This window comes from Siphateles boraxobius, unplaced genomic scaffold (assembly GCF_051911475.1).
Source record: "Siphateles boraxobius isolate OS27281-9 unplaced genomic scaffold, OSU_SipBor_1 29, whole genome shotgun sequence".
Taxonomy (NCBI): Eukaryota; Metazoa; Chordata; class Actinopteri; order Cypriniformes; family Leuciscidae; genus Siphateles; species Siphateles boraxobius.
The window spans coordinates 17,100,228-17,127,574 of record NW_027508908.1 but is presented as its reverse complement, the minus strand read 5'-3'; the positions used below and the strand labels follow the sequence as shown (position 1 = coordinate 17,127,574).

The 27,347-nt window shown below is 38.1% G+C and overlaps 1 protein-coding gene across 1 annotated transcript in view; it reads left to right on the top strand.

Annotated features, from left to right (window-relative positions):
• The window catches only part of prkx (protein kinase X-linked), a 70,420-nt gene that overhangs the window by 28,383 nt on the left and 14,690 nt on the right, over positions 1-27,347 (top strand). Inside the window, exons 2-3 of the mRNA XM_077246828.1 lie at positions 14,101-14,269; positions 14,840-15,103. Of these exons, the coding sequence (XP_077102943.1) occupies positions 14,101-14,269; positions 14,840-15,103 (433 nt within the window). The remainder of the gene's footprint in view (positions 1-14,100; positions 14,270-14,839; positions 15,104-27,347) is intronic.

Genomic DNA, 27,347 nt, shown 5'->3' with positions numbered 1-27,347 from the left:
TGACAGTACGTGTCACTGACAGGCTAGCTGGCTCTGAGTGAATTACCATTATGAAAAAAAAAAACATTTATTTGAGATTATATACGGTTAAATTACTTATTGCTGGTAAGTTATTTAGTCTCTGCTTGTTTACAGTGCTTATATGGAGCAGTTTGGTAGCCTATTCATAACTGACTAACTTTAGCCTTATGCTAGGCTGCTGTTAGCTAGTTAAATTAAGTAAATCGCGATCTTAAGTTTGTCTATGCACATTTTGTGTTTCACAATTTCTTACCTTCACAATGATGTCTGCGTTTCAAAGCCATCTCAACCATCATTTTCCCTCGAGAGTAATGGGCCATCCTTACGCTATAATAAAACAACCACTCAACAATATTATTTTACCTACTCTTTTATTCAGGTATTGTGTGTGTCAGAAGTGCTTCAATGACAGTATGACAGTAACACAGGCTACACCGTAACTTAAACACGGCAAACTTTAATGGACAGTAAAACAAAGGCAGAATACCGTAACTCCTGGCCGGCACAGTAACTTCATATTGACGCGCGGCGATACCAAGGCAGAGTGCCGTAACTCAATTTGAGCATTCCAAAACAAAGCCAAACAGCGGTAACTGGTGTTACGGTCTTCTGCCTTGGTTTCTCCTTTGCTTTTTGGAAGTTACTGTTAAGACAACCCATCATTTTTAGAAAAAACAACAGAATTGACGCAAGATACTTATCCACATGATAAAGGGGGTCTTGAATTTGCCAAAAATATCAATAACTCATTTTCGACCTAAAACGAAGTTACGGTCTTTTGCCTTTGCACGGCAGCACTTACATCTGTCTTTGTTGACATCCGCCATGTGTGCGCAAACAGAGCGGGAATACTGGCCGGAAATGAACTCGTCTTCTTCTATGTTTTGTGGCGTTTTGCAACCATAAAAGGGCCTAAAACTTAATCGCAATTCATTATTTATTCGGCAAATAACGTTTCCATCAGCTATTATCGCATTTGCCGTATATCGATCAAGATAAAATCCGATGAGACCGAACGTATTTCATTTGAGTCGATATTCATGAAATTTAATCGTATTTTACTGTTTCCATAAGGCATTTTTCATTCGATATCACTTAATTCGGATAAAAAGGTGTGGATGGAAACATGGCTACTGCTGCACTGACGAGAATGTCTCCCAGCGTTGTAGGTGTTGTGTGGCTGGATGTATTAATCCACCTAGCTCTCTCTATTTACTCCCGAAATCTGAGGCAGCCGCTGAAGACGAGGTGGAATTATTTTGTTTTTAAAGAAAATGCTCCCTCAACTCTACCGAAATTCGTTTATGTACTTGCGCACTTCTTATATCTTACTGTTTACTCAGCTCTTTCCGTGAGTTTCTGAAGTAGCCCAAAACTGACGCTTCATCTTTTGTGTTATGTACAAAAAACTTTATTAAACTCATCAGTATATGTTTGATCATCATTTGGACCTGGTCCGAAACCGCAGACTTGTAGGCTATTGATAGTGGATAAATACAAGCAGATGACAAATACGTTATAACCGTAATTAAACGTTACTAAACTATACCTGTTCCATCTCTATACAGCACTCTGACTCTGTAGGCATTATTGTCCGACTCTGGGTCGAAATGAACACCGTTACTGAGAGTTTCTTATATTATTATCATCATTCTGTGAGATGAACTTGTCCTGAGACTGAGCGCGAGCCCTTATAGCTCCGCCCCCTGTGCCGTGCTCATTTGCATTTAAAGGGTACACACTAAAACAGCGCGTTTTTCAAAAATGACAATTTAAACATGCTGTAAAAAATGATCTGTTGGGTATTTTGAACTAAAACTTCACACACACACTCTGGGGAAATCAGAGACTTATTTTATATCTTGTGAAAAGGGGCATAATAGGGGACCTTTAAAGTGTATGTCACGGTAACAAAGATGGAAACTGGACATCTGTATTAAAAACACTTTACAATAAGATTAGATAAAATGACCTAACAATAAACAATAGTTTATGATGTATAATATAGCAGTTATTCTCCTTGGGGTTAATTTAAAAATGTACTAATACATTTTTAAAAACAAACGTTTTATCTGTTAACATTATTTAATGCACAATGATAAAGTGAACAAGCATGAACTATCAAGTGTTTTTATTAAATAACATTCACAAACATTATTTAATGTTGTAAAAATATATTTTTCACTCAATGTGTTGATGTTAGATAACGCATTAAGTAGGCTAATGTTAATGAATGGTATCTTATTGTAGTGTTACCAAACTATAAAGGAGATACAATTCGTTTTATTTTTTGTTATTTATAATCATACACTGTTCGTTTGTTGGCCAAAGGAGGACTGGCCCCCCGACTGAGCCTGGGTTCTCCCAAGGTTTTTTTCTCCATTCTGTCACCTGATGGAGTTTTGATTCCTTGACACTGTCGCCTTTTTTTTCGCCTTCATTCGCCATTGGCTTTTGGCTTGCTTAGTTGGGGACATTTAACATTTAATTTTGAATTTAACAATACTATTACAACTTTACTTTCCTGTTATCTCTGTAAAGCTGCTTTGAAACAATTTGTATTGTAAAAGCGCTATATAAATAAAGGTGACTTGACTTGACTTGACTTATTTGACTTGACTGTACTTTTATTTAATCCAAAACTGCATTCATATTTAATTTTAAAAGGGCTTTTTAAACCTGCTAAGAGTTATCCAGGCAAGAATAAGCCTAGAACTGCTTTTCTGACGGACTGATATTAATTACATAAATAGGGATTCACCGATACTGATACCAGTACTCGTCTGTCGGTCCGAAACTGTGCTCATGTACTCGTAAAACTACCCCGATACAACCGCATCTGATACCAATTTAAAGGCCATTCACATATAGCGTTTTTTGCGCGTGCAAATTATTTCCACAAGCGCTTGCTCTCCCGCGGCGTCTGTAGAGCTGGGAATCGGTTCCAAAAAGAGTCGACTCCAAAGATTGGAATCGATTCCATTTAAGGGGAATCGACTCCTCCTTTAAGATTTTTTTTAACACAAACCGGCGCGGCCCGATTTCCTTTTTCAACACAATCACGTCACCTGTAAAGAAATAAAGTTCAGACTAAATAAATGGGATCCAGTCGTGACAGAGTGTGGTTTAGGGTAGGATGATTTTTTCAGCATTGTGTAGTGCAATGACTGACGCAATGAAATCTTTCGAATTGGTTGCTTGGCGGGGTTTGATCTTACTTGTTGTAGTTTAGGACAAGTAATAAATCTGATTTATGAAATCAATCGACAAAAACAATCAAATGAATATTTAAGTCATTAAATTCAAGTTCACGTAAACATTTCCCTCCGCTGCGGCTGTCAGTCATTCTCCATTCAGCGTTCAAACAGCGCTTCGCGTTCGGTTACAACAGTCAACTCGATGAAACTCTCTCTAAGATGATTCAATGTTACTATTATTATGCTTGATCTGTAGATAAAGCTCTATGGTTACGCATAAAATTACTTTATCTTGCTGGACTGTATTGCTGTAGGCTAACGTACCTTAATCATGTTCCTTTCTACCGTGTGTCTGTTAGATCACAACACTGAGAGCAGTATAATTGTTCTTCACGCGCACAGTAACTGAAATTTAAAACTGTTAAAAGAAAAGGCTCAATAAACGATTACACTGATAGATACTGTATAATACACTATGCATCGATATGTCTTTCCTTTGTGCTTAGAACTTTTCAATGCGCACTCGAAGAGGAGCTGCGCGCTGTGACTACGTGCTGCTTCAAGCGCATCATTCTGCGCTCGGATTGCGCTTTGTGCCCAAGGGGGTAATCCATCAGCCGGAAACTGAACCCTCGCGGGAGCCGCCATTGTAGCAGAACTTCACCTACTGTTAGCATTCCATTGACTCCCATTCATTTTGGCGTCACTTTGACAGTAAATAATTTTACATCTGAGGCGTCCAAAGAACTTCATTTGTCCATTATTTATTCCTAAAGAAACATGACAATGTATAAAAGGCTCCATTACTGTGTATCTTACGTTATGGCCCCGTAGAAGCCGTTTTTGTTAAAAACAGGCTAACGATTGCGTCATAACCACGCGACTTTATGTCGCACAATAGAGACATTACCGTATAGACAGGAGTAGAAGCTCGCAGGCAATCTTTTACTGTCTATGAGGCAATCGGGGGGACATAGAGGCATAAAGTCAAGGGAGAAGCCCATAGATAAAGAGTCCATAAAAACAACGGGACAAAATATTTCAACAACGTTTTTAAGGAAATTAGGTGATTCAGATTTTTCTTGCCACAGCTACTAGAAGATTTACAACTGTCAGACTGTCGTCACGGTCACTTTGAGCCTACGCAGTCGCTCAGCCATCAGACAGGAAGTGCAATAATCGGGCTTGAGTCTTCTCCGTTAAAATCAATAGGGTCGCTGTGTCCATTTCTTTTACTGTGGAACGAGCTGTTTTTCCTATTGAATAAAGTGTCATATTAATAAGTTTCCCGTCATTCTAAAATTCTCATTTTACTCGCGCGTATGTGAAGTGAAGCAGGATAACGTCCCACCAGTCCTTGTTGTGGATTCTCATCCACCACAGACGTCTGGTTTTGGCCGCAGGGAGGGGCATTTTTACTGTGTGATCAGCACGGCAAAACGGTTAATATGCTCTAAATTATGACCAGAGACGAATTAATATTACGTCTGCTGTTTAAAACAAATAAAGAACCAATAGAGGAGAATATTTATGCGCGAACAGCGGGAAACTCTGTATATTCGTGCAGTTTGCGCATGTCAAAAAATCAGATCCGATTTGAAACTTGTGACATATAAACGCGCACATCAGCCCGATTACTTTATCATTCATGTAAACACCTTGTTCGGATTCATCAATCGTATTGATTTCATTCCGATTGTGTCCATGTAAACGTACCAACTGACAGCGGCAAAAGAGATGCATGCTCTTTTCACTTGTAAAACTCAAGGGTGTATGGGTAATGTAGTCTCTGCTCTCGGTGGGACGAACTAGGAAGCGTCCCGTGCATTGTGAAGGGCGCTCTGAAAAGCGGCAGCGCAGCCAAATGATTAAAACGGATGTGCAAATGAGCGTACCGGTACGCTAAAAGCACGTTCTGGGCGCATGGAGAGGTGGCGGTACGCTCAAGAGCTATATTTGGAAGTGGCGGTACTGAGTACCGGCGCGTACCGGCCCACTTAAAGCACTGGTGACGGTAGGCGCGGCGTCAATTATGTCAAATATACTAGGCTAAACATGGAATTGCGCGAAAATATAACGATATTCGAAAAAGCTATTTTATGATCCCAACCCAACTTTGGGAATAGATTAACGCGATATTTTTTTTTATCGCCCGATAGGAGTCTCACGTTAACGCAGCACGTTAACGCCGATAACGGCCCACCACTAATATATATATATATAATTGATCTTTCTGATTTTTATCTTGTTTTCCATGAATGTATTTTACAACAATATAAAGAGCAATGTGTAACATTTTACCAGATTTAGTGCAACACTTAGGCTATTGTCTCTTATTTGTTCCCCACTAAATGTTTTTTTCACTAAATGTTCAGATTTTATACAATTATTGTTTTTCTAGACTAAATTTTACTGAGTTATCCACTAATCTAGTTTCTAATATAATTTTTGTCATAGGTTATGATCATGTTTTGATTTGTTGTTTTTCTCTTTATAATTAAGTTGTCTGTAGTAGATTGTGTTTAACACACAAAAGAGTGATTATCAGTTCAACACACAGAGTTATAGTTATTTTTCTTGATTTTTTTTATTTATTTCAATTGCGCTGGTATTGGATCGGTATCGGTCGATACTCAGAATTTTTGGTATCGGATTGGATCGGTTCTGAAAAAATGGTATCGGGACATCCCTAATATTTTCTGGTATATCTAAGTTACCCAGGAGCTCTGTTGACATAAGCTTAGCTAACGTTAGCTACAGCTTGATGAATTGAGTCATTGAGCAACAAAGCTCCGGTCGAGAATTATTAGCTAACGCTACGGAGGCCATAATATTTTTGACTCATGCTGACGTTGGCAAAAAATGCATCTCAAAATGCATCAGATTGATGCTTTAAAATATGGAATATTTAAAATTTTCTTACGGGAGACCATGACCCCCCGGACCCCCCTAGAGGGGTAATATCCTTCTCACCTATTTCACCCCAGACCCGTTTTCATGCATGGAAGTAAATGCCTCGTTCTATTTATGACCAAGCAGCACTCGCAATAATCTAATAGGAAGGACAAATGGATTTGCATTGGGCGCTTTGTCACGCCCGGTGTAGAGAGTTTCTCGCTGTGTGGCACGGTAAGACATGACAATGTTAGACACGCTGTTGGTATTAAAAAAAATAACAGTGAGGAATCGATTCTTGGAATCGATTCTTTTCGATTCCAGAAACAGGAATCGGAATCGATTCCAAAAAATCCGGAATCGAACAGCCCTAGGCGTCTGTCGTTACTATGCAACCATGAACAGAGGCGCGCCTGGAAAAATGAGCACGCCACGCCGCGTCGCTTTTATTATAAGCGTGCTTGCCGCGCGCCTACACTTGAAATTGCGAATTTGCATGTGAACGGCACCTAATGGCAATGTGACATTAGCCTAATCCAAAATATTTCCATATGTGGCTCTTTCCTCCTTTCGTGTCAACAAGTGGATTCAGAGCAACCACATAGCAGTGCCGCCGGGCACCATGTCTCAGACTGTTTTTATGAAGAGGATGCAACTGTGCACCTTTTGGACAGCGCATCAAGAACCGGATTAACCCGGTACTTTGGGTACTTAAAAAAAGCTGGTACAGTATCAGTTTAATTTTTTTAGTACCGACTTGGTAACGAAGTACCATGTATTTTGACAACACTAGTGCACCACTACTAACAAAGTAATTGGGGTCAATTTTGATTTCATGCCGACTTTATGAATCTTGAAATTTTGTTGGTCACATAATTATGTTAATAATCCCAAAGCCAATATAAATATATTCTTAGCTTTTTGTCGAGGGAACCAGGATGATGCTAACTTTGGTTTTGCCTACAAAAGAATGTCATCCCTGCAGCAATCTATTAGACCAATGAGAAATAGGCTAATTAGGGGAATAATTTTGATTATTATTTCAAATAGATACAATTTAGTTATTGATTAGGGGCGGGAATCTTTTGGAATCTCAAGATTCGATTAAAATCGATTCTTGGGGGCACGATTCAATTAAAAAACGATGCTCAATTTTGAATTGGATCTTGATTCGATATGCATTTGTTTTTGAATTTATGTAATTTATTTGGTTGATATCTGGCAACCCTTCTTTGGAGCTTTAATGAAGAGAGGGAAGAGTTCAGAAGACAGTAGGTAGAAGGAGAGCAGCAGTATTCAAACTGAACAGCAGCTACTGTTAGTAGAGTTATTTAATAAGGTAGCCTAGTTTAAATTGTACAAACCTTGTAACCACATTATTATTTTAAAGGGATAGTTCACCCAAAAATGAAAACACCCCATGATTTACTCACCCTCAAGCCATCCTAGGTGTATATGACATTCTTTTTTCAGATGAATGCAATCAGTTATATTAAAAAATGTCTTGCGTTCGTGTAAGAAAAAAATTCATATTTAAAACTTTATCGACTAAAATAACTAGCTTCTTGCAGACGGCCTCCGCAAGTCGACATACACCAAAAGAGTAACACTTGATGACGTAGGATATAGGATTAGCGTAAGCTTTGATGCCTCTCGTTGTCAAAACTAATAGGGCTGGGCAACAAACTCAAACTCACATTTCTCTTTAAATATTGTCGTTTTAGACTTCTAATTTGTGACTGGTGTTTTGTTTTGCTCTATCCTCTGCGCTTCCGCGTTCTTCATTATGTATGTGACAAGTTCAAGGGTTACTCGTTCGCCGTAAATCAATGCATACGGCCGTCTGCCGGAAGCTAGATATTTCAGTCAATAAAGTTTTAAATATGGATCTTTTTCTTACACGAATGCATCGCTTCACTTCAGAAGGACTTTATTAATCATGGGGTAATTTTCATTTTTGGGTGAACTATCCCTTTTGATTGATATGGAACTGCTTAATTTGTCCCCCGTTGCAAGCCTGAACACTCTCTAAACTGTCCTGGTGCTGCACTGTTCTTTGTTTTGTTATTAACAAACGTTTAAATTATAGATTTTTTTCTTTTTTAATTTATGAATGATTTGAATCGTTAGAAGATAGAATCGCGATTCATATGTTAAGGTACCTTAAAAATATACAGACTTTTGTTTGCGCACGAGAAACACAAATTGTAATTTCCGTTACAATTACTGGTTTATGTATACTATACCCAGCTAACAAAAATACATGACTGTTAAATAACTGCAACGTAATCTGTTGACCAAACTTTCGTCGTGGCGTAACCGGAAAAGTGAAATTGTAACGTTGTCAGTAAGTAACTGCGACGTCGTGGCAACGTCATGGATCAACAGTCGCGTGTTGGTAACCATTTGGTCATTTTAGTTTTTAATTAATATAATATAGACAGACATGCAGTGGTCTAATTTAACTGGTCCTCATTTGCCCAAAACTATTTTAGAGACTTTTTCAACGACATATGAAAGATACAGAATTTAATTCATTCAGCTCATTTACTATAGAACAAAGCACAAACAGAAAAAACAGTATGCAAACAGGTTTATAAACATTTAAATGAACAAGGTTTTCCCCAGAAGCTTGAACATCAAACTACTCCTCCCACGTCTTCATTTAGGATGAAATTAGAAAATTAATCTAACCAACCATTGGACAAGAAATGCTGATTGGATCAACAGGGTCCAGCCATTGTTAATTATTAGATAACACTTTTTTACACAGTTTACATAGTTACATCACTTGATTATACAAGTTAAAAGTTTAGAAACATTAATAATAGTAAAGTTTTTGAAAATAAGTCTCTTCTGCTCATCAATGCTGTATTTCTTTGATCAAAAATACAGAAAATCAATATAAAATGTATAAAACAATATACAGTACCGGGCAAAAGTTTGGAAACATTACTATTTTTAATATTTTTTGAAACAGTCTCTTCTGCTCAACAAGGTTGCATTTCTTTGACAAAAAAAAAACCAGTAATATTGTGAAATATAATACAATGTAAAATAATGGTTTTCTATTTTAATATACTTTAAAATATAATTTAATCCTGTGATGCAAAGCTGAATTTTCAGCATCATTAATCCAGTCTTCAGTGTCACACGATGTATTATAAACAGGAATAAATTACACTGGATTATATTAGAACACAGGTTAGAAGACTGTTTTTATTTTCTTCTCTGCTTGTTTTAACAAGTCTAAAAATAAATAATAATGAGTAAAATAATAAATGTATTAACACACAAACCACTGTTAATTTTTACATAAAAGCAAGCAGTTACTGCGTGCATGGTCTGACATAACTGAATGCGCCCAAAGTGCGCTCCCTTAATAGTCTAATTCCTAAAAAGCTGACAGTTCATCGCGATCTCACACATCTGTTATTATCAATGAAGCTGACTGCACAATGAATCTTTCATAATATCCACACTTTGTTTGTTATAATTAGAGGATTTGCCAGCATACAGAATTCAGCACTGAACAAAAAAGTTTTGAGCAGTGAGGGGAGTCTATCTTAAATGCTTCTGATTAGCCATTGCGTTCAAGAAATCAACACACATGTCTGTGATTGGCTACATCGCTCAACGCTGCAAACATGTTATGAATAGAAACTCTTGCCTGTAAATCGTTTCTATTTTGTTTTAGTTGTTCTTCTTGCTTTTCTGCAACAGATGAATGAAAATCTATTAGTTTTAATATGTTGTATTCATAGATATTTCTAGTTTGCGGGAGTCCCGCGAATCGTTTTATTCTCCCGGAATTATTCTCTCCACACACAGAGTGAGTGCATTACCGCCCGCGCTCGGCCATCAGATCTAGTGCCGCGCCGCACTCTTTTGCGTTGGGAGTGCACGTCCCTATGCCTCAGTTCACCTCGACAAAGCACTCGCGGCGACCAGTTTCGTTTCGCAAAATGTACGTGGTATCGGGGCGTGGTATCGGCGAATTTTTATGAGTACGAGTACGAGTATATGAGGACAGTATCGACCCGATCCCTGATGCCAGTATCGGTATCGGGCTATCCCTAATTCATATCATATTTTTCCTTTGACACATGCATGGTTGCTGTTGGCTAAAATATGCTAAAATCAGCTAAAATATGACTCACTCACAGTCACAAGTTATTTGATCATGGCACAAAAGTATATTTCTGAGTGTGCATCCATATAAAAATGTTGTAGAACCTGAATTTGCATTTTAAGGCAGACCTCAGCAAGGTTTTGTACAAACAAAATACATCAAGTCAATGTCTTGAACTTAAAGGTGCTCTAAGCGATGTCGAGTGACCTCACTACTTGTTGACGTTTAAAGTATTGTCAAACAAAACGGACGCTAGCTAGACCCTCCCTCCTCCTCATCCGCGCACTAACCCCCCAAACCCCACCCCCCAAATCCTTCTTGTCGGTTATTGGCTGGAACAGTTTATGTTTCGTGGTGCGGGTTAGCCCAGTTTGTTGTTGCTGTATGTGACAAAAAATGTTTTGGCCTAAAAAACATGTGACATCGCTTAGAGCACCTTTAAAATGGCACTATTATGCTTTTTTGGATATTACTTTTCATGTAATGATGTAACTGTACATCGTTAGCCTATATCGAGATATCGCGATATAAAAATGTGTCAATGTTTAAAGTTTTGAAAATTTAGCTAGCTGAATAAGATTTCCCTGCAACTGGTAGGAAACATGATCTAATAATGTGTCATCATAACAAGTGTCTTACTTCACATGTTACCAATCCCGTCTCCTCCCTACTAACAGCCAAGGCATTTGTTTTCTTCCATGGTTGTGTAACCATGTCAACATAGTGGTCTCTGAACAAAGATTCCTTGTGTGAGGTAAACGTGTTGAATGCCAACATTCCATGTCAGTTATTCCGTCTATGTTGTAGCTCGAATGCAAATACAAGGAAATGTAGGTGGTTTGAAACTACCCTGTTATGAGTACTTAGAGCATAGCTTAGTTCTGTGATCATACAACATTAAACATTTTGCTTCTAGTTCTATTTTTTTGCTTGTGTCATGAAATATAACTTTCTTTTGGCATTTGCTCTTTCATTGTTACTGTATATGGAATAAGAGCCATGAGTCTCAGAACGATATTGTCCTTCTTGTAATATTACTAAGCAACAGAAATAGGTAGTTTTCAGAAATTGCATTAATAAATGTTTTTAGAAATGTGGGAAAATGTTAAGAATCTTTATCAAATATCAAACTTGAAGATCTTATCAATATAGTTTTTGTTATTGTTTTATTGTATACCCTTGTGAAATGTATTTATGAATTTACATTTTTATTGCATATAGCCTAGCTAAAAAATGCACTACTGTTCAAAAGTTTAATAAATATAATTCACAAGAATATTATGACATATTACTACAATTTAATAACTATTTTCTGTTTTAATATATATTCAAATGTTTATTTCTATTTTTTTCTGCACTGTAAAAATTAAACTTGTTAGTTTAAAGTTATTTTGCTGCCTTAATTGTTTAAGAACAAATAGATGGGCTATATATACAGTAAGTCATCTAAACTTAAATTATATTAAAGGGATAGTTGATTTCTTACATTAATTACTCACCCTCAAGTCGTTCCAAACTTGTAACTTAAGACTTTCATTCATCTTCGGAACACAAATGAAGATCTTTTTTAATGAAATCTGAGTTGTCGTAGTTGTTTTTAACTTAGTAGGCCTGCCTACGCTGATTGGAAGAAGAAAAAAACAATATGCACAACGTTCTACAGTCCGTTGCATCGCCAAACCAGATGCTCGTCAGATCAAAGAATAATGTCATATGTCATAATGATTTTATGTGAACCTGCCTTTACCGGCAATAGCCTCCTCCTTTTTAAACAAATTAGTTTTTAATCTATGTGAACTATTCGTGTGACTATGCCCCTGCGCAATACACGCACACATTACCGCGGGATGGCGGGTGTTCATTTCATAAACCGTACACAATGGTAAGTTATTTAAACCTGTTAACCTTTGCCAGTGCGCCGACGCTCTGAAGCGTTTTTGTAGCCTATAAATTAATGTATATGTCCAAAAAACAGATAATGCCATACTTGTTAGTAGTGCTATCGTGGCATAATAATCTGTTTGGTTGTAAAATGTATTACCTGAATGAAATGAAATTGAATGTATCGTCCTGTGGAATCATTCATTCACAGACAGCATACGAAGATGTTCAACTAATAAAGATCTTCATCGCTGGCAAAAATATGATGCATTTGCAGATTTGCTTTTACTGGACTGTAAATCCACGGCCACTTCATCCAACGCTCTTGTGATGTTCTTAAAACTTCCTGTTTCGAATTCGAGTCAAGTGTGAATGAACGCGCTTCAGACGATTCAGTGCGTGAGGAACTGAACAGATCATTCAGACTGATTCGCGAACCGATTTACACAGATCTGCCAACTTGTTTGAAGTCTTTGAACAGAATCGACTCAAAAGAGTGATTCATTTGTAAACTGAGCATCGCTCATGCCCATAAAAAGATACAGCGCGCTTGGAATAAACTCATTTAACATGTTTGTATTAAAATAAAGTAACGAGAGGAACGTCGCCCAACGTAACATGTAAAAGTATACACCTTGTGTCCCTGACAGGAAAATACCCTGCTGAGCGATCTGTGACAGTAGGCGCGGCGTCAATTATGTCAAATGAATTGCGCGAAAATATAAAGATATTCGAAAAAGCTATTTTATGATCCCAACCCAACTTTGAGAATAGATTAACGGCGATATTTTTTTTATCGCCCGATAAGAGTCTCACGTTAACGCAGCACGTTAACGCCGATATCGGCCCACCACTAATATATATATATATATATATATATATATATATATATATATATATATATATATATATATATATATATATACATTAGGATATTAAACTGACACCCAGTGTCACGATCCTTCAGAAATCATTCTAATATTCTGATTTAGTGCTAAAAAAAACATTTCTTCTTATCATCAATGTTAATAACTGCTGTGCTTTATTTTTTTGATAAATAGAAAGTTCAAAAGGACACTTTATTTGAAATAGAAATATTGCTGACCCTAACCATTTGAATAGTAATGTCAGTCAAAAGGCTCTCTTTTTTTAAAGAGATATCTCTCAAATTGTTAGGGATGTTTGTTCTGTCTCAAGTGTGTATTCTACTTTAGATGTATTTCTCAAGCGGAAGTTTGGTTAAACAAATAAAACACAAGCCTATTTTTCGGTATCTGCTTGATCCACTTCATGCCCTTCAACTTCAACTACCACTCCACGACTGTGGTTTTCCGCCTCTTGAGCCGAGTGCTAATAGTACCTGCAGAGAATGCCAACTCCACACGTACACACAACAGGGCTTTTTTTTCTTACCATGCTTTAAGGTTATGTTTGGTTTATCATCAAGGATTAGTTAAGCATTTAGTGTGAGGCTTAGGTCTAAGAGCATAGGATGTATTGGTCCAAATAGCCTGTCGAGTTGTAGTATTCTGTTGTTGGTATTGACCTGTCAAGCTTGTAACAGCACTCCGGTGAGACTGAGTAGCCTTTAATTTGGTGGGTGGTTAAAGGTGCCCTACTCTCTCAGCTTGAGAGCTCTCTCGGTTGCCATTGATCATATGTGTGTAGCGTAAGATATCAATCAAAAGATCAAATCACAAGATCAAAATCAAAGACTTCTTTGTGGTGGGTCATCTTTGAGAGTTTTACGCTCCCTGCTCTGAGTACCATTCATCTGTGGAGAATTGAGCTCTGTAGAGAACAAACACAAACATGCTTCTGTAGTCTCAGTATTTAAAAAATGGGATAGTGGTCATAAGTAGCTTAAGTCTTCATACATTTTGGGTCCAATGTGAATTAAGTTTCTGTTCAGGCTATTATGTAATTTTTGCGTTGTAGCCATTCTCATTATGTCAGTTCTCCACATTGTTGCAGGTACAGGAACCTTTGGAAGGGTTTTTCTGGTGAAGGATAAAAAGACAAGAGGTTTCTTTGCTCTGAAGGCGATGAAGATCCCAGATGTTATTCGTCTAAAGCAGGAGCAACACGTACATAATGAGAAAGAGGTTTTGACGGAGGTGAACCATCCTTTCCTTGTCAGACTGTGAGTGAACACTACACAACATTAACAAATAGGCTAACAGAATTGAGAATACTGTTTATACACTGTTATCTTATAAAAATACACTGGGTTATGATCTGTAAACATTTCAATGTGCTGTATAAACATTTAAACGTGCTGAAGTACCAACATATCAATGACAAATGTTGTTTGACCTGCTACAATCACTTCAGTCAATTCAGAACATTGAATTGCTCAAGAGAAAATCAAAATATTTCTTATTTTAATTCAACCTCTCAACAACTTTTTTATTTTCTTTTTTTGAAGAACTATGGATATATTAGGAAAAACCAGGATATATGATGTATAGCCCAATTTTTAAAAGTATGATTTCTAGACCTGGAAAAGTTAATACAATTAATTTATAAAATTGTATTAATATAATTGTGTAATGCTTTAGTAATTTAAGTCCAGGTCTCATAATGTATAGGTCTTATAATGGAAAATTATTTAAAAAAGTATATAGCCTGTCTGCCTCCAAGCTCATGGCAAGTATAAATATGATTGATGGATGACCAATCACATGTAAATATAATGTGGACATTTTTTCAGGTACTGGACGCATCATGATGATCGCTTGCTGTACATGTTGATGGAATACGTGAATGGTGGTGAACTCTTCAGCTATTTACGCAGCAGAGGACGTTTCAGTAACAGCACCGGAATGTTTTATTCAGCTGAAATCGTGTGCGCCATTGAATACCTTCACTCCAAAGAAATAGTCTACAGAGACCTGAAACCAGAGAATATACTGTTGGACAGCGAGGGCCACATTCGACTGACAGATTTCGGGTTTGCTAAAAAACTCACAGAAAGGTAGGTTTTCATTGGTTATGTATACAATATGTGTACATGCAATGTACAGTATACTGTTCAAAGGTTTGCTGTTAAGAGCTGTATACTGTTAAAAGCCAATACTGGGAAGGATTGAAGCTGCAGACAGTTCTGTAGGTTCTCATATTTAGTCTCTAAAATGGCATTGGTGCACTGCATTCCTACCTCTAACAGTCAACATATGATGGAATTTGACTGCAGATATCACACCTTTTTTCTATTTGTTGAATTAGTACATTGAAATATACAATGTCTGCTTAATACACTCCTGGCATTGTTGGGTGTAATGCATTATTTAATACTTTTCCTTTGAAAAAGTAAAGCAAGGGACTACTAATATTGTTTCTGTAATTTTAACGGTTAGTTCACCCAAAATTAGGAAGAAAAAAATGTCATCAATTGCTCACCCTCATGTCGTACCAAACCTGCATGACTTTCGTTTCATCTACCAATTTGTTGCTTCAAAAAGTTTATAAAGAGACCATAAAACTAATTAATATGAATTGAATGGTTTAGTAAAAAAAAATGTTGATCACTTTATATGATGAACAGATTAAATTTAGGCTTCAATTCACATATAAACATTGATTAGCAAACAGAAACAGAAACTCAAACTTCCTCCGTAACAAAAGAATGAACCTCATTTACCGAATCTTATCTGTGCGCTGATGAATGTTTATATGTGAATAAAAGCCAAAATTAAATATGTTTATCATATAAAGTGATTGTGTCTCTTCAGAAAATTAGGACTAAACTACTCAATTCTTATGGATTATTTTTACAACCTCTTTTTAAACTTTTTGAGGCGTCGAAGTGGTAGTTGCATGGACTGTCAATGGAGGGACCGAAATCTCTCAGTTTTAATTAAAATATATCCATTTGTGTTTAAAAGATGAACAAATGTCATATGGATTTGGAAAGACATGAGGTTGAGTAATTGATGACAGAATTAAAATTTTTGGTTGAACTATCCCTTTAATTACAGTTAGGCTACTTCTGATGTAATTGCATTAGATCAACCCTCGCCATTGGCTGGTACATTTTTTTTTTATTTTATTCGCCAGACTTTTTACATGAAATGCAAGAACAATGCAAATGAAAATAAATTCTACATAAATATAATATAAAATATACATTGCAAATACTATTAAAGACAAGTAAACAGTCTGTAATAAAATAAGAACAAGTAATCAAACTACAAGCAATAGCACAAATAAAAACAATAGAATAAAGATACAAATTTAAATTGCTTTTCATGTTTTTAGGTAGATCCAACAGTAGTTATATACAGATTATATAGATTAGGTACAGAAATTTAATAAATGAATCAAATGTAAAATAACACTGCATAGTGTAACGATAACGATATATCGGTCGATATTATTTATGTGTATATTATAATACGTTAGCAATATTATTTGTGTGTATATTATAGTACAGGAACCAGTCAAAAGTTTGGACACACTTTCCCATTCATGCGTACAAACTTTTGACTGGTACTGTATATATATTTCAGATTCACCAGGTAGTTCTATTGTTCTTGTTTATGGTGAGATTGTATCTTTTAGACTTAAACAATACCCATATTCCGGTCTCACGTAGTGCTATATATATATAGCCTGAAGGGAGCGTCCATGGACAATTGAGTATATATTGAGTATTATATAGGGTTTTTCCTGCATAGACAATTATGAGGCGGCCGCCTCCGTCAAATTTCGTGCCGCCTCCGCCTCTCGACAAAACTCGGACATACAGTCACGTGCTCATATACACTTTTTCCACCGTGACAGTTCTGTCGCGATTCCCGCTTGTGTCCATTCTCTAACCGTGTAGTTTGCCGATAGTGCTGCACGGATCATAATCCGCGGGTCGAGCGGGCCGAGTAATAAAAACATTCCATTCAATCGAGGGTGGATGACAGCTAAATGAGTGTAATAAAGACACGGAACTCCCATCATGTTACCTAATGTATGGACGGAGTTGCGCTGTTGAGTCTCGCGCAGTTATTTATAACATTAATTATAGTTAAGAAACAATATATAGGCTACACACGACCAGAGTGCTGTTTTCCTGAATGCCATCAACGATTGAAACCGAGATATTAATTTCATAACAGTTCAATAAACAAATAGTTAAAATTAAGTTACTTACATTTTTAGACTGTTTTTGTTCTGTTTTAGCAGCGAAAATAGTTCCAAACAACAGAACCATATCGCGTCTCACAGCAACACTCATCCATGATTCATTACTGAATCATTCAGCGTTTTGAACTAACAGTTAATGGCTTGAGTCAAAGATTCAATTGCCCATTATTAAACCGCCTCATTCTGAATCAATCAGCCGTTTGAACGAATCGAACGAATCGTCATTAATGACTCAATGACTCGCTCATTAAGACGGCCGCCTGCCGCCTCCTACTGGCGGTTTAGTTTCAAAGTATCATTCTTTTCAACATTCCTTGTATATTCAAAAAATATTCAAAATAATCTCATTTAATACAGTTATAATTTTTCAATGTAAATTATTTAATTTGATTGGTAACAGCCTAGTGTCTTATTATTTTAATTGAATGTATTGATAAAATGTAAGAATTTGAAATGAAATTTAGAGCATACATTAAATAAAATTAGGGGGAAAATGCCCTTTATAAAGGTACAAAAAATTGTTCTGATAAGAGTGTTTTCAAAAATGAAACATTGACAATAAGTTTAAAGGGAGTAAAGCCTCTGTTTAGGCTATAAAGAAAATGTAATTTTGCCAAAAGAAGAACTTTTAATTTAAATAAATGTTAATTGTGTGATGTGTTACTATATTATCATGCTTAATTGAATAATTGTAATGTGATGATCAGATGCAGATATCTAAATCAAAGAATATGGGTGGTTGGCAGGTGGATTATTATTTATTTTTAACAACAGATCCGAGTGACTCAAAGTGCACCAGATTAATGAATTTATCTTTAAAATGTACAAAATTTTCTCACGGGGGGGGCATGCCCCCGGACCCCCCTAGTGTTACAATTTTACCACCTCCGCCTCATTTTGAGCCAGGAAAAACCCTGTGTGTGTATATATATATATATATATATATATATATATATATATATATATATACACATAGCCTGAAGGGAGCGTCCATGGACAATTGAGTCAACCTCAACTCGCACCCGATTCTGTTTGACTGTGATTCCAGGCCCATCGGATAACGCTCTTATTTAGACAGTTTGGAGTGCGAAATAATTTGATTCTCACACCAGCTGCTGTTTCTAAGCTGGCTCAAGAGTTGAGATGACACTACGTGAGACCGGAATATGGGTATTGTTGAAGTCTAAAAGATGCAATATCACCATAAACAAGAACAATAGAACTACCTGGTGAATCTGAAATATATATATATATATATATATATATATATATATATATATATACATACAGTACCAGTCAAAAGTTTGTATATTGTATATATATATATATATATATATATATATATATATATATATATATATATATATATATGCGTATAAATAATATAACACATTTTTTGCAATGATCACTGTAGCATCTGGACCAATCAGACACACACAAATTATTCCTTATATTTAATCAATAATCCAGCAAACTCACTCTCCCAACAAAGGTCTATAAAACTTCCCCCAAAACTAACATTCCAAATGAAGCTAACACACTGGAAGAACCCAGTGTCCTGTTACATGAAATTACCCCAAAAGGAAATTGCAGAGGACTGTGACACTCACTTAATTTTTGCTGCAAAGGAGAAATAAACCCTTTTAATCCCATGTATTCTATATATAACCACGTGAGAAATGTATAAACATATATCTAATTTTCCCATCTCATGATTTTCCTTTTATGTGGTTTGGCCTGTCTTCATTTTCTCTTTTAAACTCTTTTGGATTAATGTTTCAGACTTGTATACTATGGTTAACCTAAATCATATGTGTAGCATGTTTAGTCTCTATAAACTCCAATCTTCGTCCCCCATTTGTTAATTTACATTACATTTTTCAAAATTTGTGACGCATTAGTATTATAAGAATCTTGAAGATTCTTTTCTTAAACACCCAATCAAATTATATATTCAAATGCCCTGCTAGAACACAATGGGTCGTAAAATCTCCCTCTAAAGGGTAAACTTCTTATTGGCTAACATACCTCCGATCACAGCACATCACTGATCACAAGATCACTCCTTTTTAGTCTCTTAGTTCCTTTCTGAAATCCTAATGAAGATGATGCTGAACTAGAAGTTTTCTAAGGACCCCCAAGCTTGTGCCAGGCTGCGGCCTTGTCGTTCCATTAGTCAAATATCCTCTGACTCCCACTGGTTTTCTCTCAAGACAACATCAGCAAAGATCAACTGTAGCCTCAACAAATTGCATCAGGACAGTTTAATTCAAATGGGCAAGACATGCAAGTATCAAACTTAGTCTCATTATTTGATACTTTAAGTATCCTTACCCCTTTTTAAGAAGGGTGTGTTAGAACTAAACTGATGGTTTGCTCAAGGCTGTTGATCTGCTGAATTTCAAATGCTATAACTTCTTGCTTTCCTGTATTCTGCTTCAGCTCTCTTTCCCTTGGTAAACTGTATGCATGCATGTATGTATGTGTATGTTAGAGTAGTTTAAATGTTTAGTCTAGTTAAAGGACAATTCCGACCAAAAATGAACCTAGGGCTAAATAGCACATGGGTACCGAGTCGACCGTTCTCTGGGATGCGTTTTCATGATAATCGAATGTACCTAGTTTTAACATTTATTTTTAGTTTAACCACAGATTAGCTTATAACGCTAGTGTATGGGGCATTGAATAAGTAAAAATAAAAATCGCTAGTTAATACCACTAACAAGGCTCAAAATAGCCCCACACTAACACAGTAGCATAATTAGGGTCTCTACCTGCAAACCGAAGATTTGAGAACTTTGTAAGTGTACAGACAGTTTAATAAGAAGATACTTTATAATGACAGTTCACTTGGCGTATACAAGCAGGAGCCATCTTTGGAAAACAGTCTCGACCAGTCGAACCAGTGTTGCCAACTATTTTCAAAGTAAAGTAGCTAACGCCTTACCTAAAAGTCGCTAAATGTCGCTAGATGACGTCATACGTCAATTAGCATATTTGTGACGCCATCGCGTCGTACTTGCGTTCTGCTTGTCTAATGTGTTTTCTCTATAAATTAATGCTCAGCTCACATACTGTATTTAATATATTATAATATAATATAGCCGAATGTAAAATAAAGCTGTTCTCATTTCCTATATATGTTTTGTCAGACAATAGAACGAGAAGCTATGATATAGGCCTAGTGAATGACTAACTTTTTTTATAGGCCAATGTGGAAAATTATCTGAATTGAGAGAGTTCTGGAGCCGGATGAACAAAAGCTTTGTGATAGTGAGTATTACAAGTAATACCGTAAGCACAAGAAAAGGAAGGAAACTAAATTATTTAATTAAAATGAAAAAGAAAAGCAGATAATAAATCCGTGGAAAAACACTGCTCATTCACGTCTCTCAGTGGCCGTGCGCTCAACAGATGAATGTGCTGCTGCTCCTCTCAGTCATTTACTGAACAGGGTAGACGTAGCAAGAGTGAGTGACGTTTGAAAAGTCGCTAAAAATAGCGACTCATTTGCGCGATTCTTTTGCAGTCTGTACGCGGAGGGGTGCTCTAACTGCAGCTGGGAGGGGCTGCTGCGCGAGGACTGGGCCGCCTGTGAGTGCTTTGGGATGGGGGTGGGACCCACGGCAGCACCCGCTGCTCGTTGAGAAGAGTAAGAACGATATGTGCTTTCACGTCAGAGAGTCTCCAAAAGTCTCCAATAACACCAGAAAAAGTCGATAGATTTGTCGCTAGTCGCTTTTTTGAAAATGTGTCGCTAGAGGGTTCTAAATACTCGCTAAATATAGCGACAAAGTCGCTAAGTTGGCAACACTGAGTCGAACCACGAATGCCGTGCTACGTGCTGGTCGATAGTCACAGTTCAGCTCACGTAATATGGCGTTCGTGGTTCGACTGGTCGACAGTATTCTTGTAACAGTATTTTTCATTCACTTAGAGCTATGTTACACACTACATGAAAGGTCATTTTCAAATATCCATAATAGGGGCCCTTTAATAGTTAGAATTGGACTCTAATCTAAAGTGTGACCATGTACTTTTTTTAGAGTAACTTACCCAACACCTACTCCTAGATAGGTCTATTGATGTTGTGAAATCTCTTGAAATTATTTTTAAATACATAAACCAGGGAGAGAAATAGCTGAGCAGCAGTTATCTGAAGTGTGCGTCCTTGAGGATTATAGTTCATTTTAAGATTGGATTAGGCATGCTCCAGAATTTTTACATTCTTTTCATGGCATTTTAACATTCCTAGTGTTTTCATTGTCAAATTAAATGTAAATCATACGTCCTGCATTGCTGAAATTCTGTAGGCGATCAAATTCATTTCAGTTTTTTCAGAATCCCAGCTGTGATGTTAGGGAATGAATAGGTAGAATGGGCTCAGAAATTAACTCTTCATCCTTCAAAATCCCTCTTCTTTTATTATTCACTCATACAGTGTGACTTCACCTACAAAAGTCATACAGAAGTGCTTCTCTGTGGGTATTAAAGCTGTCCTAATATGAGCCTCTTTAACAAAAAAGGCAGCTTTGTTTGGCTCCAGAGCATCCACCAACCTACCGTTATTAATGCTGAATGAGAGTGACAGACCAATTATGAAAAAAGAGAGTAACCTTGTTGAAATTGAAAATCCCCCTGGTTGTGCTCTCTTATATTATCTTTCAAATAAAAAGAATGAGAGATTTTGTGTGTGTGTGTGTGTGTGTGTGTGTGTGTGTGTGTGTGTGTGTGTGTGTGTGTGTGTGTGTGTGTGTCTGTCTGTCTGTCTGTCTGTCTGTCTGTCTGTCTGTCTGTCTGTCTGTCTGTCTGTCTGTCTGTCTGTCTGTCTGTCTGTCTGTCTGTCTGTCTGTCTGTCTGTCTGTTTGTTTGTTTGTTTGTATCCATCTGCAGAGTACTGCAGTCAGTGTTTTTTCAGAGCAACCCATGACCCCTCTGGTGTGTATTCATGATGGGTCACGATTCTGTTTCTCTGTACATGGGGAAGGGGCCCAGTACAATGAGGGCCTGACTCTGATGCGCAAGTGACCCACATATAGAAACTCAAAGGTGCCACTAGTCCAGTGTAGAAGACAGCGGTCCCTTCAAGCAACAGCTTTTGCTTTTCCAGTTTGAGTAGATAACATTTAGACAGATTGTCATGTGGCAACATTGCCATCTGGTGGCTAAGGTTTCATTTGGCATTACAGACCGGGGATAGTTGCTGTTTGCCTTGATTGTTGGCCAGAACAAGTGGCTGTATTGTTAAGATCAGGACAGGATGAGGACTTTGGAAATCTGGTCCTACAACAGGCATGTTTTTTTTTTTTTTTTTTTTAGACCGCATTATGCCATTTTCATCTGTTTTTCTTTCATCTTGTCAGAGAGTCTGCTCAACATGAGGGCTTATTGTTGTGCCACAGTTACTGATGAATTGCAGGGTTCTTATTGTGGACGTTTGCTTCTGCTGGTAAGTACTACCATTGGTCCGTGGCGATTATGTAATTTTTACGTAGGTGTGCCCGGAGGCTCCGCTGAAGGATTTCACGCTGAAATCTTTTCCAGTTCATTTTTCCTGTTCAGTCCATGGAGGTAAGATGTCCATGAGTAAAAACATGAACACACTGGAGAGCCGCTTTATAGTAGAAAATGAAGTTTTACTTCTGATGAAATGAGACACTGACACTGTTTTTAAGTCTATATTTAAAACGGTAAAGCTGCTTAATTTTAAGCAATCTTTTGAAAGTGCTATATAAATATACGTTTTGTGACTTTACTAGAGTACCGAATTGCAGAGCTCATGCAAACATATCCACTTTGCTATGATCACATGCTTTTCTTCTGCTTTATTAAAATGCTTGGTGTTTTCTTAATTTTGTTGTGTGTTTATATTGTTATTGAGAGGAAAGCATGCAGCACATATTTACATATTCTACACATAATCTAAACGCTGCTGTCAGCAGTGTAGGCATCTTTGGATGGTCGCTAACAGTATATCACTGGTCATGTATTTCGAACTTCGTTTTACCCCTATAAGCGAAGAATGAAAAAAATCGTTGCCGTGATTATATCGGGGCCTTTGCAGTTCCTCCTGAACCAAAACAGCAAGCTTATTCTGCGTTCACGCCATGTCGTGCCTCGTAACTGTAATTACAAGATGGCAACCGGTGAAGTTCTACCCAGAGCTGCTCCCTTCCTCAGACTTGGATGTATGCGTTTCTCTTGCAACACTATCAACGCCTAAATTAAACTGCAGCAGTCAGGTGGTACAAGCAAGAGCACTATACGTTGTTTACGTTCATTTTTATTGTAATGTTATGTGCTTTGAGACATGAGGTAATTTAACGTTGTCCCTCGTGGCGCTTTGCAGACTACTTTTCGCGTTCTTTTGGAGGAGGCATGGTTTTGGAGACTCTTCGAAGGGAGGGTGGGATCTATTGCTTTCATAGACCAGCTTGCTATTACTAGCCTCTCCGAAATTGCCTACCCTACCTTTATATAAAACAGGCTTACATTTTGTAATCACAAAGATGCACAAACACAACCATACAGGCAAACATATTGTTAAGTGAGTCATCAGGTGCTCTTATCTTAATAACTGGAACCGATCTTGATAACATGATCAGTTTCTTCACTGCTCCTATTCGTATGCAGTCTGATATAATTAGTGTAAACATAAATAATCAGAGCCAATTGAAAACCATATCACACCAAACTTATCTTGCGGTTCATTGAAATGCTGTTGTGAACAGACACTGAGAGGCTTCAGTTAACACAAGGGAGACTAATCCTCTCTAGTACAGAGAGAATGATTAAAACCATACAGCTGAGCACAGAAAGATAAATAAAGAGACTAAAATAGAGAGCAAGAAAAATAGGAAAAGAAATACTGTGAGATATGCACACAAGCTGTTCCAGATCCTCTTGCATTTAAGCTTACTGCTGTCATCATGGCAGTTTTAGGATAGAATCAGCAGTAGTATGAGGTTATATTTATTGAGAATAGAAGGGCCAAGCACTGAACCCTGAGGTGCCCCAGTTTTGTGATGTGATTTAAACACCCCTTGAAGAAACTTTTGAAGAATCTATCTACCCATCAGATGACCTAAAACTCAGCAAACATGCAATAGACTTTGTCCCTCTATCAAATGATTCATGAGCTGATAAAGGTTGAAGACCTGAAAGCTATAACTATCAAAAGGTTGAGTGGAATCTTTTTTTTTCTGTTAAAACTGCAAGCGCAAAATACATTTTTGTTTTACAATTTTTGAATACAGAATGATTACTCAACAATTTTCTGATCTTTTACATAACTCACAAAGCTTTTTTACATATTTACGTACATCCTTATTGACATTCTGGTATCAACAGCTGCAATCTTATAAATCTATTACAAAACCAGGTCCAGACAAAAAAGCAAAGGGCAGCCATTTGCTGAAGGACAGGTCAACAGACTAATTTATTGACCAGCCCCATGGCCCCAAACAAACACAGATATGTCATTTCACCCCATGGAGCTGCAACTCTTCTGTGTAATCAGAAACCCTCTACTACAAATAAAACATGGTGTAGTGGGCTTTCACCCTGGCTTCTAGCTCAATATACAGTTACACTTACAGTATCCTTGGCTTGAAGTGGATATGCTGTCTCTACCTTACACCAGCCAATACAATCCGTTCCAGATAGCCAGCTGTCATAAGGTGTACTGTAATTACACCCCTCTGTGTGCTATCTCAGCAGTCACTGCAGTAGCTGGGCTATATCATATGGCTATGTTTATATCTCTATTTATTACTGTGTTAAATAATATAGCCAAAAAAAAAAAATTGTTAACGTAGCGCTGCAGGGATTTTTAATCCTACTCAATTTAATGATAAAATTACTATTGTAAAGATACTAATACTACTAATAATATTGCAAGTTTGTTTTTTTGAAAATTTGACAGTAAAGCACTTAGGTTGAATTGAGATGCAGATAAAATTTACTTTTATTAACAACAGTATCATGCAAAACCCGAATTTTTGTAGGGAAATGTCAATATTCTACTCTCATTAAATGTTGTTCTCATTGTTCTTCTATAGTATCATACTGAACTGACCGACAGCTTCAGTGATTAGAAAATGAGCGCTCTCTACTTGCTTTGTGTAATTCAGTCACAATTTGAAGAAAAGGTTTTGTTTTTCATGAGACTTTGTGACTTCCAACTTTTTTCCATATATTAGGGAGTGGAAATGGCTAATAAGTCAATAAGTGCTCCTCTGCTGCCATCTACTGGTTATAGTAGTAATTTCATGTCTTTTTTAATAATAGTGTTTGTTTGCCGTGTAATGTTAGTTCCCATTCGTCAGCTCACAATGATGTGAGTCAGAAGTGATTCTGACAAATGGGGATCGCTTGCGAGAGCCTATCTACTTCGAGTGAAACTAAACGAGCCAATGTACATTGGCATGCGATAATTGCACCAGCTGCTGTGGATTCGTGACGTGAGCATGTAATGAGCAGAAGGTGCCTCGCTTCCTTGTCTTTCGCTTCGGAGCAAGACTGCAGGAATGCTGTTCCTGTCTCCTGCAAGATCTTCTGACGGTGATTTCGAGTCTCTGCGAGGAAGCCTCAGTGTTTGGTATTGGTGTGACGACACGAACAGCGGTGATCGCGATCTCTCCTGTCAACGGTTGTGAGCAAAAACAACTATTTTCACAGCTCTGTTGTTTCGGAGGGTGTGACAGAGAGTGAGTGCTCACACAGGATTGCACTATTTCCCTCTGTGTAGCCGCAGCTATCCCCCTGTGCGTTTCAGCACCTCAGAGCACTTCTGAAAGAGCTAACATGATCTGTCTACGTCTTTTTCAAGATATCATTCAGATCGCATGTTTCTGGATGCGGCCAATGTTTGACTCCGGTTGACAGGCATGATCGCTGTATCACAGGCTTGGGCTATAGGCACACTGAAATGGCGCTCATGGATGACTCATGTTCTCATTGCGGGAACATGACCATCGCGGCGTTACGGTCGAGACTCCAGTACCTCAAAAGAGGTGGAGCCCTTCGGTTATCCCTGATCTAGCGCTGCTTCTGCCCAGCAGAAGAAGCCTACTTCGGTTAATAGCCTTGGTGACCTGAGGATCACAGTGAGAGGTAACCCGCGTGCCAGTCTCCTCGGGCCCCTCACTCCTCTATAACGCTTCCCGTGGAGCCTCCAAGAGAGTGCGTTGGGCCGTCCGTGGCGGTCCCAGTCGTTTCTTTTGGAGCTCCACCAGATGATCAAATGTCGGTCGCTGCATCAAAGGGTGAGCTAATGTCCTCTGAGGATGATGATTCGGCTGCGCTGCCTCCTTCGGGTGCGCCAGCGTTGTCCGAGTCAGACCCAGAGCTCACGGCTATGCTTTCCCGGGCCGCCACAGGTTTCGGGCTCGAATGGAACCCTCCACCGTGTCTTGTACCTTCGCGGCTGGATAATTGTTATCTTGAAGCGGCCCGTGCTGGTTCTCAGCGCCCCGCCCCAGTGCCCTTCTTTTCCGGAAGTGCATGAGGAGGTTACCAGAGCATGCACGGCACCTTTTACTGTCCGAAACCATTCTGGTGCCTCTTCCTCCCTCACTACCCTTGATGGCAGAGCAGCTAAGGGTTACGTGGAGATCCCCCCCCACTGGAACAGTCTGTGGCGATGCAGTGTCCCAAAATTGCTACCTCTTGGCGGAGAAATCCACGCCTCCCCTCCCGAGAGCGGACAAGACTTACTCAGCCCTCAGCACCTCTCCCTCCCCCGGAGGAGGACCGGGTGGAGAATCCTTTGTTTCATTTTGTTTCTGTTCCCCCGCTGGCTACGGTCCAGCGGTACCCACATTTTCAATAAAAGAGCAATTTCTTCCATCTCTGGGTCACAAGAGGACCGCGGATTGCAGTGAGCAACGCTCCCATGCCTTGCCACTCCTTTCTCCCTCTTCCATTGCCAGTGGGCAGCAGTGTGCGGCTCGCGGACGCCACCAAGCCTTTCCACTCACCCTCTGCCCCACCCTGGAACCAGTTAAGTGTGTCACAACACTCTCAGACTTCGCTTCGGGCCGTCTCTGTGCCTCCCGAGCCGGGTCCCTGTGTTCAACCTC